The 20,248-nt window shown below is 42.2% G+C and overlaps 1 protein-coding gene across 4 annotated transcripts in view; it reads right to left on the bottom strand.

Moving 5' to 3' along the window:
• Positions 1 to 20,248, bottom strand: part of NECAB2 (N-terminal EF-hand calcium binding protein 2) — a 257,914-nt gene that overhangs the window by 13,682 nt on the left and 223,984 nt on the right. For 3 of the 4 annotated variants that reach the window (XM_066582214.1, XM_066582210.1, XM_066582213.1), the window contains 2 exons: positions 17,371 to 17,480; positions 16,746 to 16,825 (listed from right to left, as the gene is read on the bottom strand). In XM_066582214.1, coding sequence (XP_066438311.1) covers positions 16,746 to 16,825; positions 17,371 to 17,480 — 190 coding nt within the window. The remainder of the gene's footprint in view (positions 1 to 16,745; positions 16,826 to 17,370; positions 17,481 to 20,248) is intronic. The other variant, XM_066582212.1, reaches the window with a different exon arrangement.

Here is a 20,248-nt window from a genome sequence, read left to right as displayed (position 1 = left end):
TTGCTTTATCCGAGTATCGCTGTGCTCGGGTCTGAAGATTCGGGTGCCGGCACGGAGCGGGGAGCTGCAGGGGAGAGCGGGGAGGAACGGAGGGGAGATCTTTCTCTCCCTCTCTCCCGCCCGCTCTCCCCTGCTCCCCGCTGCGACTCACCTGTCAGCCGCAGCGGCACCCGAATCTTCAGACCCGAGCACAGCGATACTCAGATAAAGCACATTACTCGAGCGAGTAGTGCTTTTCCGAGTACGCTCGCTCATCTCTAGCCTCTACCTAATTTAAAGAAGACTAAAATTATGACAACTGCAAAAAACGGCTAAATTCAAGCGCAATGCCTACACATGACAAAATCTGGAAAAAGTAGGGATTTCGGTACAGCAACTAAACGCAGGGTAGGGACTGTGAAAAAAGAGGTGATAGAAGGAGGATTGATGTATTCAACTTGTGGTGCTGGCGAAAGCTGCTGTGTATGCCCTGGACAGCAATGGTAACAAGTAGGGAAGTCTTGAAGACAAGATGGCCGGGCTCAGGCTCATGTATTTTAGCCATGTAATGTGAGCAGAGTCACTAGAAAAATCTTTAATGCTTGGACAGATCAGTGGCAAAAGAAGACCTGGTGCCAAAGAACACAATGGCTTGATGCTGTCAAAGCTGATACTCAAATAAGGGAAATGGAACAATACCTCTGCAGCGCCACCTATTGGAAGACAGCATTCCTGCAAGTCAATGTTAGACTCTTTAGAAAAGCCTATTGTTCCATTGCCCTTATTTGCATATTACCCAGAGAAGCATGAATGACCTTATAAGTCTCCTCACTGACTCACCTTTAAGGTGCTCTCCCTAAGGAGAAAAGATAGTGTTACTCAAAGCTGATATTAGCATGGATATCAATACAACTAAAAGAAGCAGTGCAAAACCGAAAAACATTGAGTGAACTCGCTTTTAGGGTCGTCGAGGATTGTGAACGACTAAATGGCTTCACAAACTTCTAACCTTTTACCACAACCTGCTATGGTGAAGCAGGACATAAGGGTTTATTCACATGAACGAGATTCTCACGTGAGTTTTGTGCGATGTGATAACACACAAAATTAAAAAATATGGGATCCATTTTTTTTAATGAATTTATTCATATGAGTGATTTTTTCCTCACTGTGATGATGCGAGGAATCAATAATAGCAGCATGTTCTATTTATGGTCATTCCCATAGGAGGAATCGCCTATTGTTTCCTTTGGGACCTTGGAAAAAAAAAAATCGCAGGGCACTCACATGCCATGCAATGTGCATGCGAGTGTGATTTTTCCCATTGAAGTCAATGGGAAACAGGTGTGATCTTTTCATGCGCATGAAGATTGCAATTTCACGAAAGCAATGTATTTTTTTAATCAAAAATTCATCACCTCGCAATGAAATTCACAAGTTGCAAAGCGCAGTATGGAGCTGAGTTTCTTGGCTCAATATCACGCTCACCTGTGTGAATGTAGCCTAAATATGCAACCCTTTTTGGCAGGCATTTTCATCTCCACTTTCTTTTTCCAATAAAATGCTTATTGAGATTTTACATTATACTTGACAGTAAGACTAATCAGCAGAGGTTTCGCTGAAATATACATTTAAGTGGTGTCATCTAATAAAAGAACATAGGAGTCACAAAAGTAAAGTGAATAAACTTCAAGTGCCTTTTTCCAGTAGAGAGAATTTCCAGTACAGCCATATTCAGTTTGGATACAGTTGAACACATTGAAATTGAAATATCTATAGCCCTATAGTAACATAGTTTGTAAGGCCGAATGAAGACAATGTCCATCTAGTCCAGCCTGTTTATCCTCTTATGTTGTTGATCCAGAGGAAGGCAAAAAAATCCCAAGAGCAGAAGCCAGTTAGCCCTTTTGGGGGAAAAATTCCTTCCCGACTCCCTAATGGCAATCAGACTAATCCCTGGATCAACCCCTAATATTTCCTACCTGCTGTGTACCCAGATTAACAGTTAACCTAAGATTTATATCCTGTAATATCCTTCCTCTCCAGAAAGACATCAAGTCCCCTTTTAAACTCCTCTATGGATTTTGCCATCACCACTTCCTCAGGCAGAGAGTTCCACAGTCTAACTGCTCTTACAGTAAAGAACCCCTTTCTGTGTTGGTGATGAAACCTGCTTTCCTCTAGACGTAGCGGATGCCCCCTCGTTACCGTCGGAGTCCTGGGTATAAACAGATCATGGGAGAGATCCTTGTATTGTCCCCTCATGTATTTATACATAGTTATTTGATCACCCCTTAGCCGTCTTTTTTCTAGAGTAAATAATTCCAATTTTGATTCATTTGATTCCATGTATTAGTTTAGTTGCCCTTCTTTGAACCCCCTCCAGTACTGTAACATCTTTCCTGAGCACCGGTGACCAGAACAGCTTATCTAGGTCCGTTTGTAGCCGCACATTGTCCTCCATTGCATTAATTATATTGTATAATTTTGTGTCATCTGCAAATATTGATATTTTACTGCGCAGCCCCTCTATCAGGTCGTTAATAAATATATTGAACAGAATGGGGCCTAATACTGAACCCTGTGGCACCCCACTAGCAACGATGGCCTAATCAGAGTACAAACCATTTATTACCACCCTCTGCTTTCTATCATTGAGCCAATTCTTTACCCAGATACACACGTTTTCACCCAATCCGAGCGGTCTCATTTTATATATTAGCCTATTATGCGGCACGGTGTCAAATGCTTTAGAGAAGTCCAGATATACGATATCAATAGACTCTCCAAGGTCCAGCCTAGAGCTTACTTCATCGTAGAAGCTAATCAGATTGGTCTGACATGATCGACCCTTCATGAACCCATGCTAGTGAGGAGTTATTCCGTTGTTCTCCTTGAGGTACTCTTCGATGGCGTCTCTCAGAAACCCCTTAAATATTTTTCCCATTACTGAAGTGAGACTTACCGGCCTGTAGTTACCAGGCTCACTTTTGGTCCCCTTTTTGTAAATTGGAACCACATTGGAAATGTGCCAATCCAATGGTACAACCCCAGTCTTGGTAGTATCCACAAATATTAGATATAGCGGCCTAGCTATCACATCCCTTAGTTCCTTAAGTACCCTTGGGTGTATTCCATCTGGGCCTGGCGAATTATCGATTTTAATTTTCTTTAACCGGTTCCGTACTTCCTCCTGCGTTAGGTATGAGATATTTTGTGAGGGGTTCATTTTATTCCCCTGCATTTCGTGTGGCATTTCCTTTTCGTTTGTGAATACGCTTGAAAAGAAACTATTTAATAGATTTGCCTTCCCTCCATCATCTTCAATGATTTCTCCTACACTATTTGTTAAAGGGCCAGTGCTCTCGATGCAAATCCTTCTGCTGTTAATATAGTTGAAAAATAGTTTTGGGTTGTTTTTGCTCTCTTTGGCGATCAGTCTTTCTGCCTCCTCCTTAGCAATTTTTGATCTTTGCATAATTTGTTTTTTTCCCTGTACGATTTTAGTGCTTCTTCGCTGCCTTCTTGCTTTAGTAGTTTGAACGCTTTCTTTTTTTCATTTATTTCCCCCCTTAGCGTCTTGTCGAACCACATTGGTTTCCTTTTACTTGAAGTTCTTTTATTTTTAAAGGGTATGAACTGCTCACATGAGGTAATTACGATGTTTTAAACTTTTCCCATTTCTCCTCTGTACTGATATTTTTGAGGATGTTGTCCCATTTAATGTTACCGATAGTAGTTTTAAGCTCATCAAATTTTGTTTTACTAAAGTTTAGTTTATTTGTTGCTCCCTGATAAGGCTTCTTATTGAATAACAGCTGGAAGTTGATTATATTGTGATCACTGTTCTCTAAGTGCCCCTAAACCTGTACCCCCTTTATTTGGTCTGGTTTGTTAGTTAGTACTAAGTCCAGAATGGCCCTCCCTCTCGTTGGTTCCCACACAAGTTGGATAAGGTAGTTATCTTTAATTGTTCTCAGAAACTTATCACCCCTGTGAGATTTGCAGGTTTCATTTTCCCATATTATATCTGGATAATTAAAGTCCCCCATGATAATTACTTCATTGTGGTTTGACACCTCTTCTATCTGCCTTAGTAGTAAGGTTTCAGTTTCTTCTGTTGCTTTTGGTGGTCTATAGAAAACCCCTATCAGTATGTTGTTATTTTTTTCTCCCTGTATCTCCCACCCACAGAGATTCAACGTGTACATCTCCTACTCCTATATCTTCCCGTAGTCTCGGCTTTAAGTACGATTTAATGTACAGACATACCCCTCCCCCTTTCTGGTTCCCACGGTCTCTTCTGAAGAGATTGTAACTCTGTAAGTTCGCCGACCAATCGCACTCATCCTCAAGCGATGTTTCCGTTATTCCAACTATATCATAGTTTTCATTGGCCATTTACGCTTCAAGCTCAGCCACTTTACCAATCAGACTTCTTGCATTCGTGGTCATACAATTTATACAGTTTTATTTTGTTCTTTAGGGCTGGCGATATTTTCTTTCTTGCGCTGCGAGAGCACGTGAAAACTCTCGCCTCGCAGCGCAAGAAAGACTCCGAAATAGGACCGGAATATAGCCAGTCTTTTCAATGGGGCCAGCGGCAGCAGCGCTGGCCCCATTGAAAGGATGTGGAGAATTCAGCGGACTTCTGCCACAGCTGTCACACCTGTGGCAGAAGTGCAGCATGCTATCCCACTGCTTTCAATGGGATCGTCGCTGCTGCCGGTCTCATTGAAAGCAATGGTTTGTAGCAAACCCTGCATTATGATTTTCGGGGAAGGGCTTGAAATGTAAGCCCTTCCCCGAAAATCATCAATAAGTGGTAAAAAAAAAATTACTCACCTCTCCACCGCGTTCTCCAGCTGGCTCCCCAACACTGCTGTCCAGCACTTTCAGCAGGCGGGGATTTAAAAATCCCCGACTCCTGAAAGGGCTGTGCTGATTGGCTGAGGGCTCAGCCAATAGCAGCTAGTGCTTAGCTATTGGCTGAGCGCTCAGCCAATTACAGATAGTGTTTCGCTATTCATTCATGAATAGCACTATCTTGGGACGCGTCTGAGTGGCGGAGAGGTGAGTAAAGATTTTTTTTTTTTTAACCAGTTAATGATGATTTTCAGGGAAGGGCTTATATTTCAAGCCCTTCCCCGATAATCATACTGCGGCGCTTGCCAGAAAGCACTGCTTTCAATTGGATCGGCAGCAGTGCCGCTCCCATTGTAAGCAATGGGATATCATTCTGCACTTCTGAAGGAAACTTCTGCCACAGCTGTGACAGAAGTCCATGGTATTTTCCCTATGTTTTCAATGGGGCTAGCGCTGCTGCCGCTGGCCCCATTGAAAACACTGGCGATGTTCCAGTGATTTACCAGCGTTTTTCTCGCACTGTGCTGCGAGACTTTTCACTTACTCTCGCAGCGCAGTGGAGAAAAAAACGACAGTGGGTGTCCACCCTTAAATTCGTACTATTGGCTGATCTGACAGTTCTAACTATACTAACCCCACCCCTGCTCGACCTCCATTCCCATTGCTTAGACCCAGGTCACTAGCTACACTGACTACCCCACTATTTCTCTTTTTGCCCTCCCCCCAGTCCCTAGTTTAAACACTCCTCCAGCCTTCTAGCCATCTTCTCCCACAGCACAGCTGCACCCTCCTCATTAAGATGCAGCCCGTCCCTACGGTAGAGCCTGTAGCCAACAGCAAAGTCAGCCCAGTTCTCCAGGAACCCAAATCCCTCCTTCTTACACCAACTCCAGAGCCACTTGTTTACCTCCTTAAGATCCTGCTGCCTTTCCAGTATGGCCTTAGGTGCAGGTAGTATTTCCGAGAAAACTACCCTGGAGGTCCGTGCCCTAAGCTTGGACCCTAAGTGCCTGAAATCATTGGTCATATAGGTTATTGTATATATAGATCAATCAGAACATCATCTTCAAATAGGGAAGGATTGCAGCCAGGAGTCCCAAGCATTTAAGGCTTAAATTCTACCCTGCTTGGTTGAGAACACATGTTCATACAGGCAGTGTTCAGATATCATTCCCATCAAGGGTTCGATAGATGTAGAGATAGTAGACTTCTCTTTCATCGCTATCATGAATAAAGCTGCTAGCATGATAATAATCTGGTATCTGGAGGGAGGTTTTTTATTCCTAGGGCCAAAAGAGCCATAGCTATGTCAAATAGAATGTTGATCTGAAAAATCTCAGAAAACCGCCTAAAGATAGAGTTCTACCATTGATTAACAGCTGGGCATTCCCAAAAGATGTGAAGGAGAATACCTGTTTATCCACAATTACTCTATCACAGATTAGAGGTACCTGGAAATACTTGGATCAATTTCGAGATGCAGAAGTACCAGAGAAGTAGTAGTTTGTAATATACTTCTTGAAAATTGATGCATATTAAGGCTTTTTAAATGAATTTTATGGCTGAAAGCCATTGGGAGATGGAGAAGGTTTCACCCAGGTCTCTTTTCCAATGAATCATATGTATTCCTTTGAAAGCCTCTGCTTCTCCATTTACACAAGCATACAACAGTCTGATAGAACTGAGTTCTGGTTTAAGATCATCAAACAAAAATTCAAAGACTTATTGTGGAAGCTTTATAATAATTTGTATTTGAGAGTCCAGGTAATGTCTAACCCTGACATATGTAGAAAAAATATCTCTGAGGGAGATGAAATTCTGGCTCTAAAGTTTGAAATTTCTTTATTTTTCCTTGATGAGTTAAATCAGATATGTAAATTATGCCCTTTTTAATCCTGGGTTTGATATCTATGTCAGGGATAAACACGTCCAGGGCCTCTAGTGGGAGATGAATGGAGGTTTGCTGGGTAGATTTTTTAATAGAATCTGTCAAGGTGAACCAAGATTAAAAGGATGCCACTAAGGTGGGACTTAGAACCCATTTACATGCAAAAATAATCTTTCAAAGATTAGTGATCCTTTTGTATAAAGTACTAATGGGCACTAATGCGTGCAAATGAGCCTCCAGTAGCTTCTTGCAGAACTCAGCAGCTGGTTTGAGCTCTGCAATTAGCATCATTGTTCAGCCATGGGCTGCTTAGAGATTACAATGTAATCTCTAGCTCCCATGGAGACAAAACCCTGTGGTCTGTTTTCTCTAACTGGCTGCAGAGAGAATACAATGTAATCTCCAGCTCCCGTGGAGAACACAGTGTGCAGTCTGAACCATGAATCTTAAACTCATTGTTCAGATGAAAAGTGCACGATGGTAGCATTTACACACAACGATTATTGTGCCATCGTTTTAACGATTTTTGAGCGATAATCGTTGTGTGTAAATGGGCCTTTACATCTGTAGGTATATGCCTTACAGTGATGCAAGTCATAAGATGTGTGCATGAGGATATTCTGCCCATTAAGTTTTGTTTAATAGCGGGCAAGCTTTGGGTCAGTGAGGGCTTATAGCATTGCCTAAGCTGGTTCAAAGTGATAGCATTATAATAAGCTCTGAGGTTAGGGACACCCATGCCCCCTCCAGCTTTGCGTTTCTGCAGACTAGATGATGCTATTCTGTGTTTCTTTCCCCAACATACAAAGTCATTTAAGTGGTGTATTATGGAGCTAATAATTGGGATAGTTATAGGTATAATAGTTTCGGTAAAATTATCATCTTGTATAGCATTATTCGGCCTATCGACGGGGGTTCAGTACTTGTAAAAATTTTAATTGGAGGTGTATGTCTTCTAAGAGAGGAGCAAAATTGGCCGTTGCCAAATTTACTAGTGGGAAGAGTAGTTTTGTGCCTAAATAGGGGATGCCATTCTTTGCCCATTGGAATGCAAATTTGTTTTGGATGGCTACATGCAGGCCATTTAATATATAAGGGCCCAGCATCTGGGATTCACTTAGATTAACTATATAGTAGGATATTTCCTCAAACTGTTTCAGAGTGTTAGATACTGCTCACAGAGACAACAGGGGTTTGTCATAGTAATAATACTGACTGCAAAAAAAAACAATCTTATGATCTCTTAGACCAATATGAATACCCTGAATATCGTGATGGGATCTTATAACTTCAGCCAGAGGTTCTATAATGATTGTAAACAGTAGAGGGAAGAGCGGGCAACACTTTCTACTACCATTAGTAATCCCAAAAGGCTCAAGTAAAATGCCATTCGCCAGGACGCGAGCTGAGGGGAAGGTATATGAAACTTGTACAGCCTTTACGATGGCTCCTTGAAAGCCAAATTCTTTCAAAAATAAAATAGCAAAACCCCAGTGTATCCTGTCGAAGGCCTTCTCTGCAGTCAAATTAAGAAACAGGGAAGGTGTCCAATCTCTCTCTACAGAGGCCATCAAATTAATTATTCTTCTAGTACCATCAGATACTTGCCGCCCTTTAAGAAAACTATCTTGGTCCAAATGGATTATATCTGGGGATATGCTTACCAAATGAAGCACTAGGATTTTTGAAAACATATTGTGTTGCAGTTCAAAAGAGATATGGGTCGAACATTTGCGGGGCAGTCCGGAGATTCCTTGGTTTGGGAGAGCTGTCTAGATCAGATTTGGAAACTTTACAGAGCTGAATATTGGAAAGAGAATTGTGGACCATTTTCTCGGTGAGTTGACTGAAGGAGGGGTCGCCTTTGAAGTCATCGAGTCCTGCATAGAATAAACTAAAAGCATCTGCAATGTCCCAAGGTTGGGTCAGTTTATGTTTTTTGTCATTTGACTATATAAAGGGAATTTTAGATTTTATGCAAGCTTATTTGATCCTTTGGGCTATTAGTTTGACTTATAATGGGTCAAACGGTTTCGGGTCTTGTCGTATGTTACCATAGGATGGAAACGAAGTTGCAAGTGTAATTTAGGTAATGGGAAGGGACACATCATTTTGAAGCTGCATTTAAATAATTTTTATCTGCTGAAACAATTGCATTATATCTTTTTGCCTTTGTTTTTATATTGGGAACCCAGTTGAATCATTATACCTCTTGTGCAGGCTTTATGGGCATTCTAGTGAGAAATAGTAGAGATCCCTGGAGCTTGGTTGGTCTGAAAATAATTTTTGAATGGAGTTTCTATTCACTTTTTAAATTCTGGTATTTTCAATAAGTAGGTACTATTCCTCCAGGATGTTGTGGTGTTAACGTAAGGGCCTACATTAAAGAAAAAGTGGATGTTATAGTACCACTTTCAGCCTGTTGTGCATTTTGAAGTGACCAGTTGTAAAGGAGAAGTAAATGTATTCTTGAGAATGTCCTATATGTGGATGAGGCGTTTAGGCATCTATAGGAATCGTACAGTTCCTCTTCGTGTAACCCGGGTGAAAGTACTGAAGAGTGGTGCGTCAGCTTGTTTGTAATGTTGTGTACTCTGTCTGGATTAATATTGTAGTCCCCGCATATTATTAATTTGCCTTGCTGAACCTTTCTAATTTTTTCATTGTTCTATTAAAGAACCGAATTTGTGTGGAGTTGGTAGCGTAGAAGTTAGCCGTAGTCAGAAGATGAGCAGAAGCGCTACAGATAAGTGCTATTTCAATCCAATCCTAAGTGAGTGTGCGTGGCTGACATAACTGTACTGTGTTCTAAGTGTACTGAGTCAAAAGTGTGACTTGGGATTAGTGACTTTGGTTTGGGGGACTTTAAAAGAGTCCCTTGCATTTAATTACTGTTTATCCGTTTGAATTTTTGCATATACTACTTTCATCTAATGTATCTGTACGAACCACATATAGAATGTGCTGCATGACTGACAATGACATCCAGTGTACATCTTGCGCCATGTATGTAGTCTTTGAACGGCCATTAAAAGTTGTATACTGTTGTATGAGATGTGAGTGTGTTGCGCATTTGGAAGCCCATATGCTGGCTCTAAATGAGCAGCTTTCAACACTGAGATCTATTTGCAATATGGAAAGGAGTTTGCTGCTCACTGAGCAGGCACTCGCTGGGGCAGATGTGGCGGTGGATGGTAGTTAGGGAATGCAGGATGAGCAGGCAGCTAGCTTGATAACAGAAGGAGGGGTAGAGGTATGAGTAAAAAAAAAAAAAGTGCCAGTGAAGCTAGTCCTGAACTGGCACATTCCAAAAAATTTGTAAAGTTGGCAAATCAAAGAATGGTAGAGTTGGAAGGGACCTCCAGGGTCATCTGGTCCAACCCACTGCTCAGTGCAGGATTCACTAAATCATCACAGACAGATATTTGTCCAGCCTTTGTTTAAACACTATAATTGAAGGAGAACTCACTACCTCTGGTGGCAACCTGTTCCACTCATTGATCACCCTCACTGGCAGAAAGTTTTTTCTTATATCTAATTTGTGTCTCCTCCCTTTCAGTTTCATCTCATTGCTTCTAGTCTTTCCTTGTACAAATTAGAATAGGGCTGATCCCTCTGCACTGTGACAGCCCTTCAGATATTTGTAGGTAGCTATTAAGTCTCCTCTCAGCCTTCTTTTTTGCAAGCTAAACATTCCCAGATCCTTTAACCGTTCCTCATAGGACATGATTTGCAGACCGTTCACCATCTTCGTAACTCTTCTTTGAATATGCTTTAGTTTATCTATGTCTTTTTTAAAGTGGGGTGCCCAGAACTGGACACAATATTCCAGATGAGGTCTGACTAAGAAAAAGTCAAGGACCTCAAAAGTAGTATTTTCTGAAAAACAACTGGTACCACGTGCCATACCAGAAAGGCAGCAAAAGATTAGAGAGGTAAACAAATGGCTCCAGATTTGGTATAGGAATCAGGGGTTTGGATTCCTGGAACACTGGGCTGACTTTGCTGTTGGTTACAGGTTTTACCGTAGGGATGTGCTGCATCTCAATGGGGAGCATACAGCTGTGCTGGGGGAGAAGATGGCTAGAAGGCTGGAGGAGTGTTTAAACTAGGGACTGTTGGAGAGGGCAACCAGAGAGATAGGGAGCTAGACAGTGACCTGAGACTAAGTAATGGAAATGGGGGTGGAATGGTAGGAGGAGTTAATATAGTTAGAATTGGCAGAACAGTTAGTAGGGATACACGTAACATAAAAAATAGCCAAAACCTTCCAAACTGTATGATGCCTAATGCTAGAAGTCTGACCAATAAGGTGGACAAACTAGAAGTAATAATTTCTGAGGAAAATTACGACATAGGGGGAATAACAGAGATCTGGTTGGATGAAAGCTGTGACTAGGCAGTGACCTTACAGGGTTACAGTCTGTTCAGAATGAATCGTAAAAACTGAAAAGGGGAAGGGATTTGTCTTTATGCAGTCCACATTACGGGAAGAGATATGGAAGGGAGATGAGCATATAAAGTCTCTATGGGTGGAAATATAAGAAGGGAATATTAATAATAAAATCCTCTTAGCGTTTTATAGACCACCAAATATAACGTATAAAAACATTCTAATTACTTACAGTAAGCGGGTCACACCTTAGTGGAATAAAAGTAATAGGAGAAAACCAAAAATGTAAAGGGAGCAAAAAACAGCAAAAATAAAGTGTTTAAACTACTAAAACAAGAAGGCAGCGAAGAAGCACCAAAAACCTATGAGGAAAAAAATAAATTATGTAAAAATAAGATAAAAACAGCAAAGCTAGAGACAGGGAGATTAATTGCCAAAAAGAGTAAAACTAACCCTAAACTGTTCTTTTGCTATAAAAATAGTAAAAAGATTAATACTGAAAGTGTTGGCCCTTTAGTAAATAATGTAGGAGAAATTGTAGAGGGTGACGAGGAGGAAACAAATCTATTAAATAGTGTTTTGTATATTCACAGAGGAAAATGAAATGTCAGATGAGATGCAAAGTGGTAAAGTAAACTCTCCATTCAATGTCACTAGTCTAACCCAGGAAGAAGTGCAAAGCTGTCTTAAAAAGATTAAAATAGACAAAACGCTGGGTCCCAATGGCATACACCCCCAAGATGTAAAGGAATTAACTAATGTGATAGACCCTTGTTTCTCATATTTAAGGACTCTATAGAGTCTGTTCCACTGGATTGGGGCATAGCCAATGTGGTCCTGATAAAAAGGGGTCAAAAAGTGAACCTGGAAATTGCAGGCCGGCAAGTCTTACCTCTACTCTGGGTAAAATGTTTGAAGATTTCTAAGAGATGCTATCCTGGAGGACCTCAAGGAAAATAGCTGTATAACTCTGTATCAGCGTGGGTTTGTGGGAAGTCGCTCTTGTTAAAACAACCTGCTCAGCTTCTACGAAGAGGTAAAGTTCTAAACTGGATCGAGGAGAGCCAAGGATCTTGTATATCTAGACTTTTCCAAAGCATTTTATACTGTGCCACTTAAAAGGTTGGTATATCAAATGAGAATTCTTGGTCTGGGCAAGAATGTATGGAAGTGGGTAAGTAACTGGCTCAGTGATAGAAAGCAGATGGTGGTTATAAAGGGTACATACTCTGATGGGGTCACGGGTACTAGTGGGGTACCACAGGCATCAGTTTTGGGCCATATTCTTTTTAATATATTTATTAATGACCTGGTAGAAGGATTACACAGTTAAATTTCAATATTTGCAGATGACACAAAACTATGTAAAGAAATGAACAGAAGAAAGTACGCAAGGCAGTTGCAAGAGGATCTGGATAAGTTCAGCGTTTGGTCAGAAAAGTGACAGATGATGTTTAGCACTGCTGAAGGATGCACATGGGCAGAGGAAATACATGTCACCATTACACACTAAATGGGAAACCACTGGCTAACACTGACACAGAAGAAGACTTGGGAATTTTAGTTAACTGTAAGCTTAAAGGGGTTGTCCCGCGAAAGCAAGTGGGTCTATACACTTCTGTATGGCCATATTAATGCACTTTTTAATGTACATTGTGCATTAATTATGAGCCATACAGAAGTTATCAGAAGTTTTTCACTTACCTGCTCCGTTGCTAGCGTCCTCGTTTCCATGGAGCCGTCTAATTTTTAGCGTCTAATCGCCGGATTAGACGCGCTTGCGCAGTCCAGTCTTCTTGTTTTCTGAATGGGGCCGCTCGTGCCGGAGACCGGCTCCTGGTAGCTCCGCCCCGTCACGTGCCGATTCCAGCCAATCAGGAGGCTGGAATCGGCAATGGACCGCACAGAAGCCCTGCGGTCCACCGAGGGAGAAGATCCCGGCGGCCATCTTCAGCAGGTAAGTAAGAAAGTAAGAAGTCACCGGAGCGCGGGGATTCAGGTAAGCGCTGTGCGGTGTTCTTTTTTAACCCCTGCATCGGGGTTGTCTTGCGCCGAACGGGGGGGGGGGGGGGGGTTTGAAAAAAAAAAAAAACCCGTTTCGGCGCGGGACAACCCCTCTAAGTTCTTTCATAATGTCAGTGGTTTCCCATTTTGTGCGTAACGGTGACATGTATTTCCCTGGCCATGTGCAGAACGTTACATTCATCAGTGTTAAATCTCATTTGCCATTTTTCTGCCCATCACCTAACCTATCCAGATCCTCTTGCATTCTCCTTGCGACCTCTCTAGTATTAATTTTTTTCTACATAGTTTTGTGTCATCCGCAAATATTGATATTTTCCTATGCAATCCTTCTACCAGATCATTAATAAATATTTACTCTGTATTGCTCCCTTTACATCTTTATATCTTTATTAAACCATATTGGCTTTCTCTTATTACTAAGTCTTTTATTCCTGTAAGGTATGAACCTCTCACAGTAAGTAATTAGGATGTTTTTAAACATTTCACACTTATTGTTTGTGCTCTTATTTTTGATAATGATATCCCAGTCAATACGGTTAAGGCCTCATGTCCACGGGGAAAATCTGGATGGCTGCGGATTCTGCATGCAGAATCCCACAGCGGGTCCCTCCTTTCCCGCGGACATGAGGCCTAAGGCCTCCTTCCCACGAGCGTGACAGGGTCCGCCGCGTAATATTACGCAGTGAAGCCCGTCACGGCGCCCCCCAGAGCCCCTATACTTACCTGCGGGAGATAGCGTGAAATCGCTTCCCCGCCCACCACCGCCGCGTCACCGCCCGTCACCGCCCACCACCGCCGCGTCACCGGCCGTGTCACGTGCACGGCCGGCCGTGTCACGTGACGCGGCCGGCCGCGTCATTTGGCGTCATATGACGCGCGGCGGTGGGCGGGAAAGCGTTTTTTCACGCTATCTCCCGCTGGTTACAGCGGGAGATAGCGTGAACGGACGGCTTCCATTGACTGCAATGGAAGCCGTCAGTGCGTACAGCCCGTCCTCACCCGCAGAAAATAGAGCATGCTGCGGGTGAGGATGGGAGAAATCGCGGTGCGTAATTCCGCGCTGGAATTACGCATCGTGAGCATTGTGCTATTAGGTTCAATAGAACCTAATAGCTGCGGGCAACGCAGCGGATTTTCGCTGCGAATTACGCGGCGGAAATCCGTTCGTGGGAAGGAGGCCTAAAAAGAAGATTTACCTACCTGTCCGGACGCTGCAGATCTTCCTTCCGTCCGATCACTAAAATGGAGCATGCTGCGGGTGTTTTCCCACACACGCAATCTGCGCCTCAAGGGAAAATGACATCCGCAGGTATTTAACTACCTGCGGGTGTCCAATGCATCCCTATGGGGCACGGATCACGCGTGCGGGACACCCGCTGCGGATCTGTCCCAGTGGACATGAGGCCTTAGGGTATCACTAAAGGCCCTTTTATACCAGCAGATGATCGCTTAAAAATCGTTCAAAAGACAGTTTGAGTGACAGCTTTGAGCGATCATTTTGCATAAAGTATTAGATAGCTACTCAGCTACTTAAGTGCCAATTAGGCGTGCAAAGGAAGCCTTCGCTCAACACTGTTAATAGCCCGAGGGCTATTATCTGCGCTCAGATCCTTTGTTCTCCACGGGGAAACAATGCTATCAGCACTCCCCGTGGAGAACTTCTGATAAGAGTGAACAACGATTTTTAGGTTAGCTTGAACTTAACGATTAGCTAACAGTGCCCGAAAAGCGCATGATGGGCGCACATTTAGAAGCACCGATTATCGCTAAAACGATCGCCGATTAGCGATTTGTTAGCGATCATTGGCTGATGTAAATGGGCCTTAAGCTGATCTAACTTGGCCTTCCTAAAGTTTAGTATTTTAGTAGCTCCCCTATAAAACTCTCTCCAGAAGGACAAGATGAAATGTATTATATAATGGTTACTAGTTCCCAGGTGCCCTCCAACCTGCACCCCGGATATTCTGTCAGGTTTATTGGTTAATATTAAGTCCAAAATGGCCATCCCCCTAGTTGGGTCCTGTAACAGGGTGAAGTAATTATCCTTAGTAATTGACAGAAAGTTGTTACCGTTATGAGATCCACAGGTTTTGGCTTCCCAGTTAATATCTGTATAGTTTAAGTTACACATAATAATTACCTCAATGTGATTTGCTGCCTCATCAATCTGTTTCAATAATAGATTTTCAGTAGCTTCTATTATATTTGGTGGTCTATAGAAAACCACTATGAAGATTTTATGGTTGTCTCCACATGTTCATCTCCCTTCCCATATATCTTCCAGTAATGTGGGCTTTAAACAGGATATTACATAAAGACAAACCCTGACTGACTGTAACCCTGTAATTTCACCTTCCAGTCACAGCTTTCATTCAACCAGGTCTACGTTATTCGAACTATATCATAGTTTTCCTCAAACATTATTACTTCTAGATCATCTACTTTATTAGTCAGACTTCTAGCAATAGTTTAGAAGGTTTGGGGTATTTTTTATATTAGGTGTATCCCTACTAACTGTTCTGCCAGTTCTAACTGTACTAATCCCTCCCACCGCTCCACCCCAATTTCCATTACTTAGTCTCAGGTCATAGTCTACATGGTCTTCCCCCTATCTCTCAGGTTGCCTCCCCCCCCCCCCCTAGTTTAAACACTCTTCCAACCTTCTAGCCATCTTCTCTCCTGAACCCTCCCCATTGAGATGCAGTCTATCCCTACAGTAGAACCTGTAACAGCAAAGTCAGCCCAGTTCTCCAGGAATCCAAACCCCTCCTTTTTACACCGTCTCTGGAGGCACTTGTTTACCTCCCTATTCTCCCCCTGCCTTTCTTGTGCTGCACGTAGTACAGGTAGTTTTACCTACTTTGGAGGTCTTTGCCCTAAGCTTATATGAAAGTTTCCTGAAATCATTTTTAAGGACCTCCCACCTACATCTAATTTTGTCAATGGTGCCAATGTGTACCATGACTGCTGGATCATCACCAGCCTCTCCCAGTAATCTGTCAACCCGATCTGCGATCTGTCGAACTCAAGCGCCAAGAAGACAACACACTATTCGACGATCCTGGTAAAAGAGGCCAAATTAACGCGAGCCTAGATTAAACGCGAGTATAGTTTGGCCCAGGCCACAGTATACCCCGGGGAATAAACTGTCCTCTCATTGAAATCAACGTAAGCTGTGTCTACAGTTACAAGCGCCTGCCACTACACAGAGGTCATGTAACTACTACATTAAGGCATGTAAGCTGCCAGTGGCATTTGGAAGAAGCCCATATAACTAGGCATATCAGGCTCAGGCACAGATTGTAATTGAACCGAAGAAGTTAGTTGCGCTTATTCTTTACAGTTTTAGCACAACCAGGTTAACATTTACATTAATTCACTTTAGGTAGAGACTGACTTTGCAGTGCCGTGATTCAGACTTGCTATCACAGTGGGCACAGAAGATAAACCAATGCTATGACATTGACATTACTACTTTGTCTCACTTCATACGTAAAAAGGTTAACAGCACATATGAACCGCATAAACCATCGTGCTAGCTGCTGCCTCATCACTATGATGCATGATGTTCACATCCAGAGCACAAAGAATCACCTTATTTTCCAGTCTCCCGATCAGCTCGGCAAGTCGGTTAATCTGCGCCTCTAGACCTTCCTCTTTCACATCTGAGCAGCCTGAATACAGAGAAAACACAGTATACACATTCAACAGGATTAAAGGAAAACTGCGGTAGTGTCTGATCATCAGATTCAGGACACATAAAGAGCTTAGAATTGTATGACGGGATTACGGGCAGTGGTATCAGAGGAAATAACACTTTAATATGAAGGCTGCCACTAAAACCGCACCTCCATCGTATATGACAAAGCTCAAATCAACTTAAAACATGGCTAACTGGTTAATCAGTGCTAAACTTGATAATAATGTTAATTGGACTGCAGATGAGAAGAAAAGTTTATTGACATGCTGTTTATCCGTATATGTAGTGCCATGTTTCTAGAGCGATATGGAAGTATCTCCTCCATTATTCCCCATTCGTAGATAAAGGGTCCCATCATACACATCAGAAGACCAAATTTCAGTGTTTATTCATTCCCAGGTGGCAATGAAACTTTGCAGTAGAACTAAAAGTCTAGAATTTCCATTAATACAAACTTAGTAGTAAAGAGTTTATTAGGCAGAAACATGTCTTTATATAACTGTAATATAGTGTGCTCACCGCTTTTTATGCTCTTACTTAGTTCCTTGGTGGAACTCCTAGTTGTAGGGTAAGTAAGTACAGGATTTTCATGCCACCCATCAGTCATTACTGGTTCTTTATAGCAGTGTCTGCAAAATAAAGAATTAATAGTAAAACTATTACCGTATATATGAATCAGATCTAGAAAGCCAACAAAATCCAGCTTTATACAAAGCCCTTTTCTCAATTTTCTCCTTTGCTCACATATAGGAGAACATTCTACTCTTCCTTTATAGTGACTAAGATAGATCATTGCAAAAGCAGCTCTGAAATAATGTTCCTGTAATTAATGACACTATTTAAATGTCCCACTGGGCACACAAATCCAAGCAATTTGTCAGCAAATGAGGCTACGCCTGGCACTGAGCGCTCCACATGCTGTCCCCGCATGCCCACTACAGATAACTGTCTATACTCAGAAGCGACTGCTACAGGGTTCTAAGGAAATGTGTCACTCAACATTTGTAGCAACGAACGTGTCACCACCATTTGTCTGGGTCAGTGAAAGATCTCTCCTATATCAGTCTTGTATCGTTCATGTATTACTACTGTATGAGAAACTGCACCTGTAATCTGTAGATAGCAAGTTTTTAAAGGTTGACAACAACTGATCCATACAGTACATTACTCCCCGGCTAATGAAAGTTTTATTATTATCAATTATATTCGACTGCACTGTTTTACGGTTCTGTAATAAGTACCGTATAAGATCATAGTGATCCCATCCTAAAGGCTATGAACACTTTTGTATTACCAGTGATACATATTGAATGTGAGTTCTGCACTAGCTCACATGCATTAGCATGACTTCATTACTGTACTGCTTTCTCCTTTTGAAGCCCACAAGGGATCACTACTCTCTTGTACTTATAGATACTGAGGAGCTTGTGATTTCCTCTCCTCCGCAGTGGGTGTTGTGTGTTCTTTCTAAATTTGTACATGGCCTCCTCCTGCAAACATCTTTGTGCATGTACTTCTAGTTATCTAAAGCCTACGTGATCTGCCCTCCCTGATAACTTGGATGTTTTCTCCCATTCCACATTCTGATCTGCTAAATATGGTACATCCTCCTACCCCTCCTACAGTTATTTCTAATGGCTTGGCTGAGGAAAGAAATAGCAGGTAGTTAAAATCAAACAACATAATCCTTATCCTTCTCGTCATCTGCCATCAGAAGGGTCAGGAAGCCCCTCAGCTGAACAAGCAGAAATCAGTGTGTCCAGCCAATATACGTCTAATATATGTATCTACCTTAAATTAATGAGTAACAGATAACTCCTCCTTATTGGGAAACGTGTCTAAAAAGACTGAATGAGTGAAACAATTTTGTATAAGCTGCAGTTGCTGTCACAGTATAGCTGCTTAAGATAAAGGGCAACATACTCTGTTTCACTGAAAATAAGCTCTACCCTGATTTTTCAGAATTTTCAGGGAGGCTTGAAATATAAGCGCTAATTGCCCCAATGCAATGGCTGTGATTGGTTTATAGAGTGCTGCATTGATTGGCTGAGCAGCTGTCGAAGAACCAATCACAGCCATGGTGCTGTGGAGGCAAGATCTATGAATTGGCCAATCAATGCTGCAACTCAGCCAATTCATAAGTCCTGGAACCAACGCTTCCTGGACACAGGATTTATGAATCCTGTAACCAGTAAGTGATCTTCTGTGGGCGGCTGAGGACTACAAGAAGCACGTCGGAGCTTTGGAGAGCAGTGGGAGAGACCTGGACCGGGTCTGCTAGGTAAGTATAATAAGACATCTTAATAAGCAATGAGGTATGCATTTGTGTCATGTCCTCTTAGTCTGAGTCAATCCTGCCTCTTACACTAAAGTGTATTTGAAAGACCTTTCTGGTGCCTTTTGCACATATCACAAATTTATCACCTTGTGCTTACCTAAAACTCACTTCAGCTTACATATAGAGCAGAGAGGGGACAGTTCTGTGAACCTACTCCAGTCCATGGGGGAGGGGTAACCAGGACTTTTGTTCATACTTGCACTTGGATTGTCACATGTGGGTATCTCTTTTGCCAGAAAAGGAGTGAAGATGAGCAAAAGTAGCAAAAACAAAAATGCCAAAATGACTATAAATATTAAAAGTCTAATTTTATGGAAACTCACACAAAAATTAATCCACAGTACGAAAAAAAAAAATTGCTGTGTCCTAAAAGAAGTTTCCCAGGCTATTTCTACTAATGTCCTATAATCAGGATAGGTCAACAATAGTTGATTGACTGGGGTCCACCACTTGGGACCAAGACCGATCAGCTGTTTCAGTGCTTGCAGTCAGCACCACAGTACAGTGTAGGAAATGGAAGCAAAAAGCCCAGATCCCTCTGTAGTAGTAGCTGGTTTTCGTAATTGCAGGCACAACTTTCATTGATTTTACAATGGCAATGGCCACTACTGAGGGGTTGGAACTCTCTGCTTCCGCCCCTTATACTGTGTTTTGGCACTAATGGAGTGCCCAAACCGCTGTTTGGTCAGGGTCCCGAGAATAGGTCATCAGTAGAAATAGCCCCAAAAAAACAACCCCTTTAAAGGTGTTGTACTATAAAATAAAGTGATCCCCAATCCACGGAATAGGGAATAACTTGTTGACACGATCCCTAAGAATCTCAAAAACTAAAGTGTTCAGCAATGAATGCAGCAGTAGTCACACACGTGCACCACTGCTCCATTTTTTTCTGTGGAATCTCCAGAGATAACAAAGTCCTTGAGCTTGACTTTCTGCAACGGTCCTACTTAAATGAATAGCGGGGTGGTGTGCACATTTGAAAGCTGCTGCCTTCATTGTGGAATACTCTGGACCCCCATTCTCAGGATTGGTGGGAGTCCTGGCCGTCAACCCCCCACA

Source organism: Eleutherodactylus coqui, chromosome 11, assembly GCF_035609145.1.
Source record: "Eleutherodactylus coqui strain aEleCoq1 chromosome 11, aEleCoq1.hap1, whole genome shotgun sequence".
NCBI classification, from domain to species: Eukaryota; Metazoa; Chordata; class Amphibia; order Anura; family Eleutherodactylidae; genus Eleutherodactylus; species Eleutherodactylus coqui.
This window is presented reverse-complemented; position numbering and strand designations above follow the sequence as displayed.